The 23384-nt window shown below is 34.4% G+C and overlaps 1 protein-coding gene across 2 annotated transcripts; it reads left to right on the forward strand.

Annotated features, from left to right (window-relative positions):
* The first annotated feature begins 17024 nt into the window (after positions 1–17024).
* Positions 17025–22288, forward strand: LOC110922187 (uncharacterized protein YtfP). 2 transcript variants are annotated; one of them, XM_022166497.2, is made up of 16 exons: positions 17025–17334; positions 17556–17681; positions 17755–17814; positions 17891–18004; positions 18337–18424; positions 18541–18686; positions 18779–18880; positions 19503–19574; positions 19642–19741; positions 19817–19899; positions 20512–20589; positions 20673–20771; positions 21060–21110; positions 21241–21297; positions 21619–21660; positions 22075–22288. In XM_022166497.2, the coding sequence occupies exons 1-16, from the start codon at positions 17194–17196 to the stop codon at positions 22162–22164; spliced, it is 1449 nt and encodes a 482-aa protein (XP_022022189.1). In that variant the 5' UTR covers positions 17025–17193; the 3' UTR covers positions 22165–22288. The 2 variants fall into 2 exon arrangements, 1 of the variants encoding a protein (XP_022022189.1); XR_004886955.1 differs by lacking the exons at positions 21619–21660; positions 22075–22288 and having other exon boundaries at positions 21048–21110; positions 21241–21256.
* Positions 22289–23384: the final 1096 nt, after the last annotated feature.

Below are 23384 nucleotides of genomic sequence, written 5' to 3' on the forward strand. Positions count from 1 at the left end.
AGTGGTCAAATTGCAGAGTATATCGGCCAGAAAGGGGTATGTTTTTCATTTCATTTCTTAATCTGCAATAATATATGTAAGATACATTTATATATGCATAAATAACAGTCGAATATCTGTGGTCAAAATTGCAGTCTTTGATGATTGCTGTTATCCCTAATATCATTGGATGGCTTTATATCTCATTTGCTACTGTAAGATTCTAATAACCATTCTATAACTGCCTGTTTTTTCATTTTTAGTTTGTTAGAAACTTAGAAACCTAACCTTGCAGTCACAACGGTTGTTTTTTTAGGATACATCGTTTCTTTGCATAGGAAGATTGTTAGAAGGATTTGGCGTTGGGATTATATCATATACGATATTTATCTATTCAAAGTTTGTTTGAATAAAGGTTTTGTTGGCGAAAAGCATCATAATAAGAATTATATTTCCTGATCGATTACAAAGGTTGTTGTCTATATAGCCGAAATAGCACCTCAAAATATGCGAGGGGGACTCGGTTCTGTCAATCAGGTATTTTTTGTTTAGAAATTCAATATGTGAATTTGTTGTGCTCCGGGTCAAGATCTGTACTTTCTTTTTTTAATTTTTTTTTGTGTTGTAGCTATCTGTGACAATTGGGATAATGCTTGCTTATTTGCTAGGACTTTTTGCTAATTGGAGAATACTTGCAATTCTTGGTAATTGTCAACAAAAACACATTCATCTTAGTGAGCTTTTGTTGCTATATATTATCTTCATGAGTTACTTCCAGACCTGAGTCAATGTAAGTTAAGGTGCATGTTTGAGGTCCAAATTGCCAACATTTGCACGAATCAAGCATGATCATAAACTTTTTGGCAGCAAGCTTATAATCCAAACATGCAAAACTTTACCTGATACTGTCAATCCTATTATGATACCTAAATGTACAATGTTTTGGGCGTTTGTAGGGTATTTTCTTATTTTGATGTAATCCTTTGCAGGCTATAATGGAAGCGAGGTTGGACATTCTGGCACGGATGTGGTGGTTGCAAAAGTGAAATACATTGAATCTGACAAACTGAATGATCTTGAAGATGTTGCTGAGAGTCTTAAGGGAATCTAATAAACTGAATGATCTTGAAGATGTTGATGAGACTCTTAAGGTAGTTTTCTTTCAATTTTTATCTCGTGATGGCCAAAGTATCTGTTTAATATGAATTCTGGTTATAACCCCACCAATAACAAAAAGGTGTAACTATTGTTATTTGATATTTTCCCCATTTTTGTCATTTCTTCCGGGTGCTTTTAGATGGGTTAGGGTCTAAAGACTGGGTCATGCTTTGTGATACACTCAGCTATGTACGTCGCTTCTCATTATACCACAAGGAAGCATTGCAAGACATATTGTAAGTATTTAATAGACATTATTTAATGAATTTATCATTACTGATACTTAGAATTTAAGTTACAAGTGCAGGTTGCTTTCATTTTAAATTTATATATATGTGATTGTTGAATTTTTTGGGTTTTGACATATAATCAGAATTGAATTCTTTATAAAAGGTGTTTTTAATTATGTCATAAATAAGGAATATAAAAGTTGCAGGATGATTTGTTGAACAAGTTTAGGATTTTACAAATGGAAGAATGGGTCTTTGATAACATATATTTTTAGCAATCGATTACAGTGAGTTGATATATAAGAGTTTAAGAAATCTTCAAAAGGTGGTGAACCTAAAGGTTTTTATGTTTATAAATGAGTCTAAGAGGTTATACATACATACATACGCATATAGATGTGTCCATATAGGTTTTATTAAGTGGTTTCAAGTAACGGGTCAAAACGAAAAAAGAAACTAATTTTGTCTAAAAATGTCCAGGTCTGACTTGACTTATTTTTCCTTATGTTTGTATCTTTCTTTTTGGTTTTAAGTTGCCTTTTTAACGTCTAATGTGCAGTCAAGAGTACCTCCAGCTCGTGCACATGCATCTTTGGCAGCATCATTGGAGGATGGTTGTCAAGGTGCTTCTAAAAATGTGGGAGTGGCGGATGGATCTAAGTAGGAGTGGTGCATGGATCCGGGTCTGAAAATAGGTGTCTTATTATTATTTATCTATATCTGAGAGGTAGAATTATCTTAGATCCTTTTATCATTCTCTGTATGCCAGAGGTAGCTTCTTCCAACATATTTAAAGTTTGGATATTAAGTCTCATATAGAAAGATTCAGTTATTGGTTTTCTAAATTATTTTTGTCAATAACGAGGCCCTTTTCTTCTGTTTTGATAAACATTTATATATAGAAAGTGATTCAGAAGATATAGTTATTGGTTTATAACTTACTTTGAAAGTTGAGCATGGAGTCTTTTTCATGCAGACTTACATATTAAAACTTACATATTAAAAGTTCAAAGGATTATGTGAGTTATCTAACAGTCTAATGCAAAGCCATGTCAGCAAGCACCGAATTAGAGGTATTTACGTACCCGTTCCTCTTGTATCAATTTTTTTATATTGACCCATTTAAGATAATACATAACCCAAATCAACCCATTCGTAAGTAAAAGGGTTATGATGATCAGCTGTAATAGCCCTAATATTTTATTTTAGGATCATAAAATGTAAATTTTTAAATGGTATGCTTTAAATATTTTGTTTTCAACACAGGTTGAAATAAATCATACATAGTGATATATATTCATCTAGAGTAGGCATAACTATATTCAATACATGTCATCCTTAATTGTCTACACTTTGCCTCAAACGTGTAAATACATAAATTAGCTAATGCAAAGGGCATCCAAGCAATTATAATTGATTTACTTATCAATGGGTTCGGAAAGGTTTTTATTTTCTTTTTAATGGGTCAAACGTGTAAATACATAAGTAGCTAAAATGGAAATGTTTGTTCTAATAAAAGGGTTAGTGTTAGGGCTAAATAGGTTACCGCCATAAGGAAGCCAACACAGTTAGCATGTTTGGTTATTTTTGTTTGGGTTTTGTAGCTTTAATTATTATGTTATCCATTTATATTATAGTTCTGGATTTATGATCTTTTTAATTCAATAAGAAGTCTTTTCTTAATAGACAATATTAGGATTCAAGTATTCAACTCATGGATTATGTTAGACTGACAATAAAGATAAACCAAAAATTAAGTAAAAACTTAATGGATTGTCCTAAACATAAAGAACTTTATGAGTATTTTGGTTAATGAATTGAAATATATTATGCAGGGAGCTGAAGACTCTTTTGGAGTTTACACAAATGGCTGATAAAGCTTTGTGCTGGGGTTTGTTCATTTTTAATGTTACTGATACAAACAAGTCTATTTTAGGCTACAAGAATATGGGTCCATCAAATTTATTTAATGGTTAATTTGCATGTAAAGAAAATAACTATTTTTTGGATCCATCCAAATATCCAATTAGTATTTTGGGTGTTGACTGTTTATTCGCTTTTGATTGGATTATATGTGAAAGTATTTTGGTTGATTTTATAAAAATGGGGTCCCATTAAAGAACATGGGTCCTCCAATTAAATGAAAGTGTTTGATATTCTAGGGGTTAATGCAGGTTCAGTAGACAACGCTAGGTCACTTGCAGCAACAAGTTGTTTAACATTGTGGGAGCTTGGGAGATTGGGTAGTTTGGAGGCCCTCCTGGGCTACTGTATACTCATAAATGGCACAAAGATAAATGGCACAAAGATAACTATGTTATACTCTTATGGATCAAAACATCAACTCTCGGACCATTATTATTGAAAGTCACCTTATTAGTGACGTTCAAAATATTTTTATTATTATTTTTCGTCGAATAACGTGCCTCACATTATTTTAAGAACAGGAATTTTGATACTTTGACTGCTTAGTCAACATGTGCTAATGTTAGAAAAAAAAGGGTAATGCACGGTACCCCTGACCGCGGAGGGGATAACCCCTCCCAGGCCGCCACCTGACAAGCCTGAGCCTGGCAGTAAATACCCATGCCGAGCCGACGCCTGAGGGTACTTTGTTCGCCCCAAGAATCGAACCCGGTACCTCTAGGTAAGAGGAGGGTGTTGGTGGCCAACTGGGCTACCCCAGCTGGTTATGTGCTAATGTTAGTGATAGTAGCTACAAGATAGTGGTAAAGAAAGAACTTAGCAAAGGTTGCAAATTGCTATAACATAGTGGTCAACAACGAATTCGAAGTTATTGGTTACAAAGCTCTAAAAAGATGTAAGCAGAACATCATACTGATTTATACTGTGTTCATGATATGTTGGGTGCATATTTCTTCATGAATTTTCAAGAAAAATATGATATTCAACAACGATATTTTAACACGTATGTTGCACCTTCTCATGCAATAAATGAGTGACAGTTGTTGAAGATTACCGTGGGGCTGTCAAGATCTGTGGGTCACCGAAACGTTGGCTGTTGTTTGGATCAAAATACAAGTTTGTAGTGTTTTACACGAAAAAGATTCGATCTTTGACGTGGGGTTAATCTGATTTAATGAAGTTTGTTGTATTACGCGATAAAGATTCAATCTTTGAGGTGGGGTTGATCTTAATTGATGAAGTTTCTCTAAGCAGCAGATGATAGTATTATTTAATTTGGTAGCAGAGAGCTTTTAATCCTACTACGTGTTGTATTCAAATGTTAGTGATAAATTCATATCTTCTTTATTTAAGAAGTTTGTTTTAAAGATGTTTTAGTCAGAAGCACTTGATTTTGTTTACTTGGAAAAAAAGACTTTGGTGCTTCTGTTGTAGAAGATGAGAGGAGATGATTATAGGGATCGGCAAAAAAAAACCCGAACTTGACGGGTATACCCGAAACCTGTAAAATATGGAACGGGTTGATACAGATGGCTAATAATCACAACTGCAAGCGGGTATAGTTCATACACGGGCTTCAATGTCAGTAGATGTTATATGTTTGTGTTAAGCCACCCGCGAAACTCGCGGGATCTTAGACTAGTTTATATATGTATATTATTCTTTCATTCAATCCATAAAGCCTAGTTAACATCTAAATACATTATAATTCTTTCCTTTTCATAACACGTATTAAATGAGTTAATATTAATAACTGATTAAATTAATTGGTAAACAATAAATTTTAGGGATAACATTTAACCCTTTTAATTCATTTTTATGATAAAATACCCCAACTTACTTAGATTGCAATTAACTAGCAATTTATTCTAACCCTTTCATTTTTTTCCTTATTTATTCTATTTATGACAATAATATCAATAACAAGTTAGATTATAACACATAGATAACTAATGTGCAAATCACAAAGATTAGGATTTTTATTTAAACTTATATTAATCACCCCTCGTGTGGTATTTCATACTTAGGTTAATCGTTCTTGTTCGTTCCTTTGGATTTCTCCATCATTACTCGAGCGTTGTTTCAAGGAATTCTTATACGCAACCATTGTGAGTATACTCGTATTTCCCCCTTTTACTTTTACCACTTTTGGGGTGTAACATGTTTATCTATCAACAAACTTACACATGAACATTTTGCTTAAACACATGAACATTCCTATAACATGCTTGTATACGTGATGGCTTGATGCTTTAAACTTGGATTTATCTTATGTGTTGAATTTATCGTTAACTTCGTACGAGCCAAAACGTGACATATGTAGCGCTATAGGATTAACGACCCGCCCCTTTATCTCGGTTATGTCATGAGCATATTGCGTTTCCTTGGTTTGATATGTTAGACACATACCATATTTAAAGGCTTATCTTGAATCACATGCTTGCTATGAGGAATTGTTCAAAACTTATCTTTTGCTATGTACGTATCAAACTTGTATACTCGCCTTTGCTTTTGCATTGAACTTTATTTTAACATGTTACAGGTGGATGTTGACGATGCATGGACTCTAGTAGGATGCTTAGATACCCACTTAGAAAGAATTGTATTCGTATTGTATCATTTTATTATTCATGTTGTTGTACTTTGTTTCAAAACCTTGTACTTGATTCTTTAGAAATGAAATGAAATGATTATTTAAATACTTGTCACAATTATTAGCGTTATGATGTCTCGAGCAATCTTCACACTTCGTCTCATCCCGATGTTTTCGCCATTGGTTGGGGTGTGACAGATTGGTATCAGAGCCATAACTATAGGGAATTAGGAAAAGTAGGAATGCTTTCACCTAGTCTATAGTTTTAGAGCCTTATTCGTATGCTTTGCTTGGGCTACTACATGATACTTTATTTGTTACTTATTCATGCTCGTTTAAACATGTATGTTACTCGTGTGTAATATTTGACATATTGTTCTTACGCATTAATGCTTGTTTTATTATGTGTTAACACTTGTTTGTGTATCTCCTTCGACATACACTTCCCTCATGCATTTTACTCGATTTTTTTTCTTAAACTCGAAAACACTCATATTATACGAACGAGACGAGTTTACCAAAATAGGCGTGAAACCCACAATTTGGTAAACGACTCTTACCCCGCTTGATTCTATTTTTCGCACGAAATTCACCATTAAGTTAGGAGTGAAATCCACATCTTAACGGAAATTTCAAATCTCAAATTCTAGTGGACCCTCGTCAAAGTGTTGAAATTAAATTTTGATCCGACGAGTACCAACCACACTTAGGATACGAAATCGTCAAGTTAGGGGTGAAACCCGCACCTTGTCGACTAGTTCCACTCCTTGATTTTTATTAATCCCGCCAAGTCTCGAAATTTCGATTGATTTGGGACATGTAGTAACCGGAAGGGTAAATACCGTTAACCGACTTGTCGGCGAGAGTATTTTACCTATTAGGCCAAAGCATGCTCCTCAAATTCAAAAGACTTTTCGACCACTTTGGTTAGTCAAAGTTCCATTTTGGAACACTCCAAACTTTGGTCAAACATGTGTTTCTATTGTTCATTTTATACGATGCAATCTTTCAACCTCGAGTTTACCTTTGATTTCTCTTTTCACACGCACAACATATCGAACCTTTTCGATACATTTATATATGCAAGATTTTCATATAATTTAAATTCATATTCCTTGTAACAACTAGTGGAGGGGTATCATCGAGATTGGAGTGATTTCCTTACCTTGACGATTAACTCCACTCCCCTTTTCTTAAAAACGACCTCACCAACGAGTTAGGGGTGATTCCCTTACCTAGGTGATCGTTACCAAAACGTCTCTTCAAAATATCTTATTATGCAAACTCGATCATATTTTATACCCAAATTGTTTATCATTATTCAAAATACCCACTCATACCGATTTCAAAATACATTGTTTTATCAAACGTACATCTTATTCTACAACCTATTTTCACTCAACTCATATACACGAGATTCTTAATCATGTCTTAAAACATTTTATTACTCGAACTCCAAAACCTTACGAAATGCTACCTATCAATTAAATCGGTCCAACGAAACTCTTGCCCATGAACTTCATATTCGACTTAATCACTAAAACTTGCTCACATTATATCGTCATACTAGAGACTTCCATTCTTAATTGAAACCAAACCAACCTTTCTCAATTACTTATAGGATCTTATAGATATTATGAGATCGTTTTACCAAAGAATATTTCCAACATCAACGAACCATTTGTCAAAACCCTTTAAAATGAACACTAAGACCTTTGATAAACCCCTTTTCCAAGGATCGACTTATTCACAAAAACTCCAAAATTTCTTGTTTTGATGAAACGAACTTACTTTTTCGAAGACCTTTTCCTACACCTATTTTCCAAAACACGTGGGCAAGAAGACTTCATGGGGGCCGACCATCTTCGGATTTCGTACACTCTTTTAAAACAAAAGTAGCATTTCCATTCATTACAAAATACGATATGCATGGCCAATAAGTACTTTATATCCTCTTACATATGCAAACTATATTCTACCTTTCAAACCAAGCTTAATCTAAATTTGATACATGCATATCATCCTACATATTTTTGTCACTATCTCACGACAACTCCACTTATATCGTTCGTATCTACATACTCAACCTTTTGAGCACTCTTACATACGTAACCTTGTTATGTTTCAATTAATACTATATACGTAATCAATAGTATTTGTACTCACCCTCTCACTCATATTCATAACAACACATTTTATGCTTATACTTGTAATCGTATTCATACTTATACTCATGCGTTTTATGATTTTAATTATATTTATACGTTTCATGCTTACACGTATACTCATACTACGCGTACGTTTGATACCCATACTTACGTGTATATTCATACTTAAACTTATACTTATGCTCATAATTTTGCTTATACTCATGATTCATACATTCGTACCCGTACGCGAGCGGAATCCGAGGGATTCGCTTACGTGGGTCCCACACATACTTAAGCATGGACTTGCTTATATACTATATCTTTGTACGTGCACATTCTAATTTTTTGTATACCCTGATTCATACACAACTAGTACAAGCTATGCGGATCATGCGACGATCAAAATAATCACGGGTGCACACGGGATTATGGTGATAGGCGTATGAGAACCATAGAGTGTACTACTGTGCATGGTAAGACACGGGACTTAACATGACACCGAATACGAAACGGACGTAATATGGTCAAAACATGGTGGATACACCGCTGGTACTTCCTATATATAAGTGTTTTCACCATGTTACCAAACTTTCGTAAAACGTGCCATGAGAAATTCAGTGTTTTGCAGACCTACTTAGACCTAATACAAACTTTAAACAACTCACAAACACAATATATCCGATTATCCACGACGAGAACTTATTCTTAGAACACCACTTACGTCTAACCGATACTTATGGAATCCTTATAGTCATAATCGTTTATTAGATCAATCGTTCACCCTTATACCTCCATTATTCTCCGTTGTCCCTCAAAAAAAAAATCCCGATTTTAAGCAATCCTCGTCTGTTTGCCAAAACCCTTTCAAGTCTTCCTTCTGAATAAATTTCGGGACGAAATTTCCAAAAGGAGGGGAGACTGTAACGTCTCGTATATCAGTATATATATATATATATATATATATATATAGGATAATGCTTGGTGAAAAACCCCACTTTCTTAAGAAACTTAGCAAACTATATTTGTGGCTATCATGTTGCCACGTTGGATCTGATCACATGAGTTTAACTTTTAAATGAAGGTTATATTAGTAATTTTCTTTACCCCCCTTAGAATTATGAGATGACATCTTCATTAATTGCCCATCAGTTCGTACTTTCACAATCCCCCATATTTATTTTTAATATTTCCCTTTTGCCTTTTATATCTTCTACATCTCTCATAAGAGAATCTTCAATCTTCATACTTACACCACAGTAGCAAGCATCTCCATTATCTACAACCTATTGGTGACCCATCCGAAAGATCATTATTGGTGACCCATCCGAAAGATCATCATCGATGCCATCCCCTACGAAAACGTTCCCACAATTATTAATGGATTTCAAAATAATTTCACTAAATAACACAGACAATAACAGGGCCCGACAATAACATTTACTAACCAGCGTTCTCTCCTTCATTGATGTGATTCTTTTCATCATTTCTCAAATCGTCCAAGACCGAATTGATCTTGTGTGACGCTAAATCTACCGCATCGTCGTTATCCTCCCTTTCACTATCTTTCTTCTCAAACAAACTATCAAACGTTGACTTTAACTCTTGTACTTCTTCGTCTTCATGGCTTTCCACCAACAGCGAATCTAACATACCCTCTATTTTGACTTTGTTCTTCTTTGTCACGTATATTAACTGTCGTAATATCGTCAACCTCTCCTGTTGAGTATAGTTTTTAACATTAATTTTTTTTTTGGACAATTTGAAACATATACCAATTTCAAAAAAACACATGTTATAGCATCTATCTTTACCTCTTTAGTTGCCCATTGTTCGACGTTATAGTTTCTGGGACGTGTTAATCCTTTAAACCGTCCTGTTCCAAAACCACCCGCAAGGATTTCAAGCCTTTCTCTCTCTCTCAATCTTTTCAAGTTCCAAAAGGCTAAAGGATAGACCGCACTGTCAACCTCCATACCCGTGCACTCAACGCTATCAACGTACAACAACTACAAGAAACAACGATACGTTCAGCAAGGGAATAAATCAACTATTATAACACATGTTAATTAGCTAAGTTACTTAAAGTTGCTTACCATCAGAATCGCTAGAGGACCAACAAAGTAACTCTGTGGGTCCTGCCGATTCCATGTATCCTTGCAAGTTCTCAGCTTTTCCACAACAAAGTCACACCAGTCTATTGTTGCAAAATCCATCTCTTCATCCAGATACTCCAATATTTCTTCCCGTAAACAACTTTGTTTATGACAATCCACCAGCACTGCCACAAAACACATTAAGAAATCCATCCTGAAATCAAAACTGTCTTCGCCATCGGAATCATCAATCATTTTCACCATCTTTGTCGGCGGCACCATTGGCCCCGGGTATCTCGCCCTCCATTCCGTGATGGCCTCGCTGAGAATCGGCAGCTTACCAATAGAACTAAACTTTTGCCCACCAGTCGGAATCCCTAACAACTTGTGGATCACTTTCCTGTTCACCTTGATATCACCGGCAGGCGTACATATCAACATTTAATCGGGATTGAAATTGTCCACAACAAAATAACCTAACTTCGCCGGCAAACCATCAACGCTGAAAGTTAGCATTCGTCCAAAGCCCATTTCCCTGACTGCATCACGCTGTTGTTCTGTCAATGCCCGTACACACTTATAAAACTGCAACGGTGCAGATCTTGTCCTTATTCCTGGAAATTCATCCTTTTTTGCGCGCTTGCGGGCTTTCTGAACCTTTTCCGGTTTCTTACGTTCTACCTTAGCTTTCCCTGCTCTACCTTTCTCTTTTTCATCAGAACCCTTGTTCTTTTTGGTCTTCAACATGTGTCCGCCCTTCGATGAAGCCGTCACGTCTGACCAACATTTTTATAGGAAACAACAACATTACAAACAATTAGTCTAACTGGCAACATGCAATGATAAAATGTAAGAACTTTGCATTCATAACATCCAAATTCCTTAAGGGCTTAAAAATAAACTAACTGTTAGTCCGTTTTCAGGGTCAAGCACAACTAACACATGTTAACAGAAGCCAAGTGTGTAACTTACCACGTTTTCTTTTATGTCCACTCCTTGAAATATCCCTGACATTGCTTATCTTCCCTACAGTTTTCAAACATGTTAATGAGATTTGTGTGGATATGCAACTAGCCTCTATTGCAGCAAAAAGGAACTTACCCATCTGCATTTTGTTATCCCCCCGTCTGCTTACACCACAACCTTTCATTTAGCACCGAAACATTCGTAAGTTAGACGATTATCTTCAACAATACTTTATACAAATTATAAAAAATATTACTACTTAATCGTTACCTTTTTCGTGTCTCTTCCCATTGCTTGTTGACACAACATCGGCTTCATCGTAGACTGTAAGGCATCAGACACAATTTAGTTACGCCCAATTTCAGGCCCAACACACTATCAACATACAGATCACCTTTGAACTATGTATAGTGTTTAGTAACATAAAAATTCTAACCTAGCTCCCGTTGCGTTGGACCAAAGTCAGCTCGTTGTTTGGAAGGAGTGGGCTTGGGTTCCTCCGATAAAATCACAACGCTAGGGCTACCAGAACTTTTTCGCTTTAAATTGTGTTTCGAAGTCCTACATATTTAAAAATAAAACAAACTAAGGTTGCCTCTTTCCAATAATCGGTTGAAGCAAAACCTACTTGGACATGACGGATAACAACAAACTAACCTGTTGTTTGAAGTCTGAATCTTCCGTAAACGTTTCAGCTTCAAAGACGATGACAATATTATGAACGAGTTCCTCATCGGATTCTATGTTAGGGTTTGTGGGTAGTAGCTTTTTCAATGCCGTCGTATCGATTGTAAAGAAGATGAACAGGAATGGAGAAAGGATTGAGGACGAGAGAGAATCATGAACAGGAAGAGAGTTTTTTTGAGTAAAATGGAAAAGAAGAGAGTTTTTTTGAATTTGGGTGAACTTCTTTGATTAGACTGCTACTGCATGGCAGTCATTGCTGTCTTCCCAATGCTTTTTGATACCCAAAATGCCCTTCGATGGTACAAGTTGGCAGTGTTTTTTATTTCTTATTATTTTTATTAACACAATATAATCATGTCCCTTGATCATCTTAGATGTAACCTAATCAATGGTTCAGATGGGGTTTCCATAGTTTTCTCAAAAAGAAGGGGTTTACTATATAACCAAGCCCTATATTATATATATATATAAATTTCGGGACGAAATTTCCAAAAGGAGGGGAGACTGTAACGTCTCGTATATCAGTATATATATATATATATATATTCATAGTTAAAATCGAACCAAAAAAATAACGGATTTAAAACGGCGAACGACACATTTTTTTTACGTGCCAAATACTGACACCGACCTTTCTTACTTCTAACCCTAAACTAATGTTATACGACTCGTTACGAAGTGTTCGGGTTTGATAACGGGCCTTGTAGGAAATTACGGGCCACCTAACCCAGGGATTGGTCTTGTGGGCCTTGGGCCCAAGCCCAAAGCCCACTTAAATCAATAATAACCCTACTTATAAAAGACTAGTGATAACCCTAACTTTTTTTTTAAAACTCAGATTTATACACACGCACACCAACCAGACTCCACCCTTCTGCTCCTTCTTCTTCAAGATTAGAAAAACCCTAAACATCTTCACCACCAAAACCAACAACCCCTCCATCTCTCCCCTGGTTCTTTCACCTCCGACGTCGAACCGGAGCAACACCGGTTGTTATTCCGGCCACTCACGCACACCCTCACCTCACCTCACTCACAGCCGCTTGAACTCTATCGCGAGAGAGGAGACGAGCGAGTGTCAAGACTGGAGTGAGAGAGAGAACGACGGGGTGCCGTTTCCGGCGACAATCCGTCGATTTCAGCGGAGCCGGGGCAGCGACGGTGGTGCCTTGTTCCTCCGACAACTTAACGGTAAAAAAAAACCGTCAACTCTTTCTTTCATTTGGTTTCTGTTTTGTTTGTTTCAAAATCTGATGAAGACGGTGGCTCTGGTTCAGCGGCGAAGGTGGCTCCGGTTCAGCGGCGGCAGCGGCTCCGTTACAGCGGCAGCGGTGGTGGTGTTGTTTGGTTCAGGTCTCGGTTCGGGTCGGGTCTCACGGCACGAGTCAGTCGGTCCGGGTCAGTCGCGAGTTTGGGTTGTTTGGTTCATTCCGGTTTCGGGTTCAGTTTTGGTTCAGTTCCGGGTGTGTCGGGTTGTTCGTGGTATCTCGGGTCAAACTCGATGTTCGGTTCTGGCCTTGTTTGAAGTTCGCTACATCGGAACTCAGTTCATCTCGTTTCGGTATACCTTATCCTCCTTCGATTCAATTCATGTTTTTTTTATCTTTTTCTTATTAATGGTCATATAATAAACTGTTGGAAACGTTTCATAAGAACAGTGGGTTCTTTGTGATTTTGTTTTGTTCAGCCTTGTGTCTACCATGTTCGGTCACTGTTTTAGTCTTTAAAAACAAAGAAAATGGCTCATGTTTTTAGTGTTGTTTTTATTTGGTTGAGGTTTTTCATTTTATTATTTTATTAAAAGAAATCCTTAATAAACTGTTTAATTTATATATGTATATTATTCTTTCATTCAATCCATAAAGCCTAGTTAACATCTAAATACATTATAATTCTTTCATTTTCATAACACGTATTAAATGAGTTAATTTTAATAATTGATTAAATTAATTGGTAAACAATAAATTTTAGGGATAACATTTAACCCTTTTAATTCATATTTATGATAAAATACCCCAACTTACTTAGATTGCAATTAACTAGCAATTTATTCTAACCCTTTCATTTTTTTCCTTATTTATTCTATTTATGACAATAATATCAATAACAAGTTAGATTATAACACATAGATAACTAATGTGCAAATCACAAAGATTAGGATATTTATTTAAACTTATATTAATCACCCCTCGTGTGGTATTTCATACTTAGGTTAATCGTTCTTGTTCGTTCCTTTGGATTTCTCCATCATTACTCGAGCGTTGTTTCAAGGAATTCTTATACGCAACCATTGTGAGTATACTCGTATTTCCCCCTTTTACTTTTACCACTTTTGGGGTGTAACATGTTTATCTATCAACAAACTTACACATGAACATTTTGCTTAAACACATGAACATTCCTATAACATGCTTGTATACGTGATGGCTTGATGCTTTAAACTTGGATTTATCTTATGTGTTGAATTTATCGTTAACTTCGTACGAGCCAAACCGTGACATATGTAGCGCTATAGGATTAACGACCCGCCCCTTTATCTCGGTTATGTCATGAGCATATTGCGTTTCCTTGGTTTGATATGTTAGACACATACCATATTTAAAGGCTTATCTTGAATCACATGCTTGCTATGAGGAATTGTTCAAAACTTATCTTTTGCTATGTACGTATCAAACTTGTATACTCGCCTTTGCTTTTGCATTGAACTTTATTTTAACATGTTACAGGTGGATGTTGACGATGCATGGACTCTAGTAGGATGCTTAGATACCCACTTAGAAAGAATTGTATTCGTATTGTATCATTTTATTATTCATGTTGTTGTACTTTGTTTCAAAACCTTGTACTTGATTCTTTAGAAATGAAATGAAATGATTATTTAAATACTTGTCACAATTATTAGCGTTATGATGTCTCGAGCAATCTTCACACTTCATCTCATCCCGATGTTTCCGCCATTGGTTGGGGTGTGACACCACTAACTTAGTTTATTTTTTCTGTTAAGTTGAGGATATTTGGATGAAACTGGCAAATATAAAACCACATGGACGATTTTGGCAATTTACTCAAAGCCTTTTTAATTTCTTTTATTAAATTACTTTTGTTACATATATAATAAAAAAGAATTTACATGGAGTTTTTAGAAAAAAAATTAATAGTTTTGTTACATAATTTTTATAAATTTTCATTCAAATCACTAACTCAGTTTATTTTTTCTATTAAGGTGAAGGATGTTTTAAATTTTATAAATTAAGACAGAAATTAATTTACAGCTTCTTTATATAAATCAGTTTTGTAAAGAGAAAATGTCATTGGTGTGCAACACATAACAATCGATTACAACTTTAGTATTTATAAGTTGTAGAGATAGAAAAAAATTGTAAAACATTACATATTTTTTAAATGTGTTGAGCACCTAGGAAATTATTTATGTTGGTATAAATAAAATATTTATTTAATTAAGATTACGAGGGTAACTAACTAATACTTATTCTGAGTGGCTTGAGTAAAGAAACTTTTGGTTCATAGCATTATAAATTTATAATTACAATTTGGTGAGTAATTTTAAGGTTTGGTAACGATACGTGGTTTGATAGGGGGGCACTGGCTTCTGTTTTTCCTTAGGAGCGAATTTAAAAGAGTAGAAGATGAATTACAAACTTAGTACATATAATAAGATTTTTTTATTTGACCTTTTCAATAAGGTCACCAGCATTTTAGTTTTATAAAATTTAGAGGTTTACGTAGATTTTATTTTTATAAAACTGATCTATATAAAAAATTAGAAATTAATCTATGTCTTAGTTTATAAACATCCTTCGCCTTAATAGAAAAATTAACAGTGGTTGGATGAAAATTTATAAAAATTATGTTATAAAGCTATTATTTTTTTCATATAAAAATTGCATGTATATTCTTTTTCCATATATATGTAACAAAATTAATTAAATAAAAGAAATTTAAAAGAGTTTGAGTAAAGTGCCAAAATCGTCCCTGTGGTTTTATATTTGCTAGTTTCATCCAAATATCCTCAACTTAAAGCCTTTTTAATTTCTTTTATTTAATTACTTTTGTTACATATATAATAAAAAAGAATATACATGGAGTTTTTAGAAAAAAAAAATTAATAGTTTTGTTACATAATTTTTATAAATTTTCATTCAAATCACTAACTCAGTTTATTTTTTCTATTAAGGTGAAGGATGTTTTAAATTTTATAAATTAAGACAGAAATTAATTTACAGCTTCTTTATATAAATCAATTTTGTAAAGAGAAAACGTCATTGGTGTGTAACACATAACAATCGATTACAACTTTAGTATTTATAAGTTGTAGAGATAGAAAAAAATTGTAAAACGTTACATATTTTTTAAATGTGTTGAGCACATAGGAAATTATTTATGTTGGTATAAATAAAATATTTATTTAACTAAGATTATGAGGGTAACTAACTAATACTTATTCTGAGTGGTTTGAGTAAAGAAACTTTTGGTTCATAGCATTATAATTACAATTTGGTGAGTAATTTTAAGGTTTGGTAACGATACATGGTTTGATAGGGGGCACTGGCTTCTGTTTTTCCTTAGTAGCAAATTTAAAAGAGTAGAAGATGAATTACAAACTTGGTACATATAATAAGATTTTTTTATTTGACCTTTTCAATAAGGTCACCAGCAATTTAGTTTTATAAATTTAGAGATTTAAGTAGATTTTATTTTTATAAAACTGATCTATATAAAAAAATAGAAATTAATTTATGTCTTAGTTTATAAACATCCTTCGCCTTAATAGAAAAATTAACTTAGTTAGTGGTTGGATGAAAATTCATAAAAATTATGTGATAAAGCTATTATTCTTTTTCATATAAAAATTGCATGTATATTATTTTTCCATATATATGTAACAAAATTAATTAAATTAAAGAAATTTAAAAGAGTCTGAGTAAATTGCCAAAATTGTCCCTGTGGTTTTATATTTGCTAGTTTCATCCAATTATTCTCAACTTAACACAAAAAATAAACTAAGTTAGTGGTTTGTACGAAAATGGCAAAAAGTTACAAACGTTGGGGGCAATTTGGTATAAAAGTGTTATTTTGGATGAAAATAGTAAATGTGCCCAAAAACTCAGGGACGATTTTAACAATTAACTTTAAAAAACCTTATCAAATGATAGAAAATAATAACCTGCTTTAGAATATAAGAGTAAAAAAAAAGCTTATTAAATTAAATGATTGAAAATACTTGTAGCAATGGGTCTGCAGTACAAGGCAACTTCCCGTCATCATCCAAAACAACACACTCAAACCGTCGGTATTGGGTTCACAACGGCCGCCGGTAAACAACCACTGCCAAAAAAAATCCTCATTCCATAACTTTATCCGACACACACTCTGCTCAACAACACATCACTATGAACAACACAGTCTCTCGCTTCATTATCCACAATCTTCTACCTCCAAACACTCAAACTTTCACTAGGATTCACATCCCCTTCACATCTTCTACACGTCGCCAGAGATTCCGTACTCTCGCCTTTTCCGATTCTCCAGAGGTAACTCTGAACCCTAATTTCAAACTCTTCTTCTACAGATACTTTTAGGGCTGCAAATGAACCACACTAACCGTCGTGAACCGTTCGGGGGAAGTTCGTTACGAACATGAACAGACGGCACTCGTTCATTTATGTTTGTGAACGTTCGGTAAATTGTTCGACCGACACCTAGCAACTTCTGCAACCATGTTTAATTTATATGTATAATTTTGATGAATTAGGTTAGTGACGAGAAGATGGTGGTGGTAGGTGGTGGTGCTGCCGGAATATACGGTGCAATTAGGGCTAAAACGTTGGCTCCTAATCTTAATGTTATTGTAATTGAAAAAGGGAAGCCACTTGCAAAGGTTTGTGCAGCTTTTTTTTGCTTCTATTTGTTGTGGTTTTAGTATTTTGTTTATGACTTTGGTTTGTTATTAGGTTAAGATATCGGGAGGTGGTCGTTGTAACGTTACGAATGGGCATTGTGCTGATAATACGGTGAGTTTTAGTAACTGACTTTGTGTGTTTATTGTTTGTACATTATTCTCATGGTTGAATTGTAACAATGTTGTAGATTTTAGCCGAGCAATATCCGAGAGGAAGTAAGGAGTTTAGAGGTTCGTTTTTTAATGTTCATGGCCCGAGTGATACCATGTCATGGTTTTCTGATCATGGGGTTGAATTGAAGGTAGAATCGCAGTCCGGTTCAAATTCTTAAGTTGACTTCAAATGTTTTCTTAGACTGTTGCGTAACATTTTCATTACACAACCATTTTTAAGTAGAGAACGTTGAGAATTGTATAATGCACTTCTACGTAGTGCTTGGAATATATAATGAGAGTTAGAAAGAGAGTGAGGTATGCGATTACATAACCGCCTTATGCATCATACATAAAGCAATATGTACAAGTGCTTATGCAGTTCTTTTGGTTCTCGACTTAATTTTTTTAATGTATTAAACGCATCCTTAGAACCTTATTAACTTTTCAAATAAATGTAATCGCTTCTTTTTGCCTTTAGACTGAAGAAGATGGAAGGGTTTTTCCAGTGAGTGATAATTCGTCTTCAATAGTTGATTGCCTTTTAAATGAAGCTAGGCAGAGGGGAGGTACTTTGTGGTACTGTTACATGCATTATCTCTATATGACTATATTATAATCTTATTATTTAATCTTCGTAATTTGTCTTTGTTAATGACGTCGGACTCTATGTCATGTATATTAGTTAAACTGCAGACAGGAAAGTCTGTAACATCGGCTTCTACTTCAGCTGGTGGCAAATTTACGCTTAAAATTGAGAAGCGCACGATCGATTATGTGGAGTTTATTGAAGCTGATTATTTGTTAATCGCTAGTGGCAGCAATCAGCAGGTTTCTTTATTAATCTCATTAACATGTCTATTATAACTTATTAGTTATTATAACTGTATTTATCTAATAAAGACACAATGTTGCTATTTCAGGGTTATAATCTTACCAATCAGCTTGGCCATTCTATCATTAAACCGGTACCGAGCTTATTTACATTCAAAATCGATGATAAGCCGTTGACAGAGTTATCTGGGGTACTATTTTTTTTATCTGTATTACAAATATTTTTCATTATTGATTTAATTGGGAAATTTGCCTGTAATAATCTCACCTAGACCTTATTGGCCATTAATAATCCCACCTCAGAATATTCCCCCCACCAGTCCCACCTATTTTTCCTACAATGGTCCCCCGTTAAAAAAACTTAACGGAGTTAAGTTTTTTTCCAAATTACAAACAGATTTTTTAGGGCTTTTGATTAGAACGACGATACGAGTCCATTGATGTAAAACTTGCCTTGAAACGGTGCTCCAAATGATGAAAACGGTGCTTCAATTCGGGTGTTTAAATTTCCAATTAACCAAAATCAAGTCACTTGGAGCACCATTTCGAGGCAAGTTTTACATCAGTGGACTCGTATCGTCGTTCTAATCAAAAGCCCTAAAAAATCTGTATGTAATTTGGAAAAAAGGTTAAGTCCGTTTAAGTTTTTTTAACGGGGGACCATTGTAGGAAAAATAGGTGGGACTGGTGGGGGGAATATTCTGAGGTGGGATTATTAATGGCCAATAAGGTCTAGGTGAGATTATTACAGGCCAATTCCCCTGATTTAATTCTCTTTAAGATGGCCAAAGTTTGAAATTTAATATCCTTCAGATTACATTCCCGAAAGTCAAAGCAAGTTTAAAGCTCGAACCGTTGCAGAAGAACATTCCGGAGCTTACCCAGGCATGTTTTTCTTGAAAATCGTGTACGAAATGTTAAATACTTGTTTCTGACTCAACTTGGTTGTTAGGTGGGGCCCATGTTGGTCACGCATTGGGGACTTAGTGGACCGGTTGTTCTTCGATTATCTGCTTGGGGTGCTCGTGATCTCTTTAGTTCGGAATATAAAGGCAAAACCAATTTGTTTATTCAGTGATTTTTTTTTTAATTTCTTGTTATGTGACTTTGGTTGTGTATTAATTTAGGAACGCTTCTTGTTGACTTTTCTCCTGATGTGCATAGTGAAGATTTGAAGTCTTTGTTATCTCAACACAAAAAAAAGTTTCCGGTAATTTGAAGTCTTTAATTTTTCTATTTTTTAACTTGTTTTTATTAAATAAATAAATACAGAAAATTACAAAAATACCCCCTCAGTTAACGTTAGTTTTAACGGGGCTAGAGAAATGGATGCATCTGGCAACGATTTTGAAACCTCAGTGGTCCAGTTGAGAAAAAAAAAGGTTTTTGGAGAGATCTGGCAAAAGTGCCCAAACCTCAGAGGGACGATTTTCGCAATTTACTCTTTAATTTTATGTTAACAAATAATATAACTTAGTAAATAAATTTGTACTTAATTTAAAGTAAGGGGCGGGCCGTGCAGGATAATGTTTATTTTTTATCTTGAAAGTAATGTTCCAATATTTTAATTAAAGTTATTAAGACGTTATAAACGCTTGAGTGCCGTGCAACGTTAAAACAGTTTGAATCATGACCTTTGTAGCTACTCTTTTAATGATACATGTTTAACCTCTTTTTTTTGTTTATAAAATTATTAACTAAATTGGCTTGTTTACATGCAAATAGTAAAAAGTTTAAACTATCCTTACGGATTTAACACATATACTTACTTTAGTAGGAAACAGTCAATATGTTGACATATTTGTTTACTTACATTCCGCAGAAGCAAAAGGTAGTCGGTTCATACCCTCCAGAACTCGGGCTTGTGAAGAGATTTTGGAAATATTTGTTAAACCGTGAGGTTGTAACTCGTAAGATCACTTTAGTTCGAAAAACCCTCGTTACATCGGGAATCATTCTTTTCTAATAAATGTTCATGTGCAGGGGATAGATGAAGATATCTTGTGGGCTTCCATTTCGAATAACACTTTGATGTCGGTTGCTGCTTTACTAAAGCAGTGTTCCTTTATAGTGAAAGGAAAGGTACCGTTCTACTCGTTAGCCTTCACGCTATTGCAACCTATATCCATCCGTATGAAAATTTGGTTAAACTATCGTTAAAGGGTTCAAAGGATAAGATCAATTTTTATCTGAAAACAACACGTGTCAAATGGTTTAAAAATCACCCAAAATATATTCAGTTGAGTAATATTATAATAATTAGTTATGAAATGGACAAAAATTGATGACAGTTGAGCAGTTAACCAACCCGGCCCGGCTGGTTTTATGTGCTATTAATTTAGCGGTTTGACACATCAGCGGTTTTTGTAGGGCCAATTTAAGGATGAATTTGTCACAGCTGGAGGGGTCCCATTGTCTGAGGTGCTCTCTCTCTCTCTCTCTCTCTCTCTCTCTCTCTCTCTCTCTCTCTAACACACACACACACACACAAATCGCTTTGCTTGTATTTTCGTGCAAATCGTAACTCAAAATTCGTGATATGTTAATGAAGATCTCACTGAAAACTATGGAGAGCAGAATTAAACCCCGTTTGTTCTTTGCTGGAGAGGTATTGTTACTTCATGAACATTTTTGGATCATTTTTGTTTTATTTTTTTTATTCTACTGTCCAACTTAAGTAAGATTTAAATATAAAATAAATTCGTAATTTATTTTTGGATCCTTTTTGTTTCATTCTTCTTTATTGTCGCCATTACCAAGTGGTCCAGTTCAGTTAAATATTTCCTTTTAAATATTATAATATTATTTGATAATTGATGGAGCCAAGAAGCACAAACTGAAGATAAAAATTGGACTAAAACACGTTCAACAAATGAATCATAGCTTCAGAATTATATATATGTGTTCTGAGAATTAGAATTATGTGTAGGTGCTGAATGTTGATGGAGTTACAGGAGGTTTCAATTTCCAGGTAAAACCTACAATCAGAAAACTTATCGGGTGGTTGGTAACGGGTCAAACCGAGTAATTTAAATTTGTACAAGTTGGCTCAAGTCGTTTTGGGTCGACCTTAAAACTTTTCTTCCAAGGTTTTAAATTTATCATGATTCATGACCAATTGTTGTGCCAAATATGATTAATAAAAAATAAAATAAAAAATAAATTAGTATTACTCTAATTTATGCAATAAAAGGACACCTTGGTCGCCTTTCAATCCATTTGACATGTTTCTTTTTTTAGCTATTTTTAGTGTTGTCCGTTTGTCCCCCGTTAGCCGGGGTCAAAATCGTCACCTCCACTTTCTTTCGTTGTTAAAAAGTTTTTTAAAAAAAGACCCTTTGCTCACCATTGGAGTATTGGACCATTTTTCTGTTTTTCTCTACAGAATGCTTGGTCAGGTGGGTACATAGCAGGAACAAGTATAGGCAAGATTGCCGCCACATCAGCACCTTCTTTAATAGAACAGGCCATGTAACACCCCACAATACGAAACAACTTTTGAGCATCAAACAATCCACATTTTTTACCTGTAGGTTGTATACTTGTATTTATCTTAATTTATGTTCAATAAGAAGTCTTGAAAACGAAAATTTTACATACCTTGGATGGAAATGCCACAAACGTGCTGTCAACACGCTCGTTGAGATGAAGTTGTACGCGTAAAGGAATATAAAAGAAGTCGTGTGGCAAAAAAATGGCACTTGTTGTCATGACAATTTCGGATGAAATTGTAGCACGTGGTGCCAAGTGCCATCTTTTTTGCGACAAGACTTCGTTAATTCCTGTTTTTCTTCTTTCTTTTCAGTTTCTCTATATGGGTCTGCTGATCATCAGTCAAAAATTATACCTCTCATTCTCTATCTAATGGTGTGTATGTGTGTGTATATATATATGTTCAAGTATGTTTTGAATTGTGTTGACCATATATGGCTGACTTTTAGCCGGCCCCTCTTTTCTTTTTCTATCGCATTTATTGAGCAATTTGTGATGGAAAGTGGAAACGTGAAGCCAAATGATTGTATGCAACTTGGCCTAATATTTTTGTTGTTTCTCAAGGGGTGTTTGGATGGTCATCTAAAACTAATTTTACAAAAGTTCAAACTTTTTTGTATACATTTTTCTGAGTTTATAAAACCACATTATATTTATCTAAAAAGTGATTTATTACTTTTTAGTTTGAATTCATAGGAATAATGTTTTTTTTAATTTGTTTATTTTATGAAACAGAAACTTTTAGGGTATTTTAGACTATCCACTATCACAGCCCAACCCAACCCAACATTTCATTAAAAAATTAATTTCTCTCTCTTCCATATACACAACCCAACCCAACTTTTCACTCACATTCACAACCCAATCTAAACTAATATTATAATAAATAAATATGAGTTATAATAAATTATTATTTATTAAATATAATTTTATATTGGAACATGTGGATAACAATTTATTATAATAATTACTTAAGGTTGCAACCCAAGGTTGCCAGAACAATCCGGTCGAGCCAATATTTAATATTTTTACATTTTAAAAATTAAAATGTTGTTTGTCTTATTTACAAGTGGCAACCGGTTGTAAAAGAAGTTCATAATAGTGGATAGTCTTAGTTAAATTGGATGTATTAATTTGTTTATTTTATGAAACAGAAACTTTTAGGGTCCTTAATGTATATTTTAGTTAAATTGGATGTATTAA

This window comes from Helianthus annuus, chromosome 17, assembly GCF_002127325.2.
Source record: "Helianthus annuus cultivar XRQ/B chromosome 17, HanXRQr2.0-SUNRISE, whole genome shotgun sequence".
Lineage (NCBI taxonomy): Eukaryota > Viridiplantae > Streptophyta > Magnoliopsida > Asterales > Asteraceae > Helianthus > Helianthus annuus.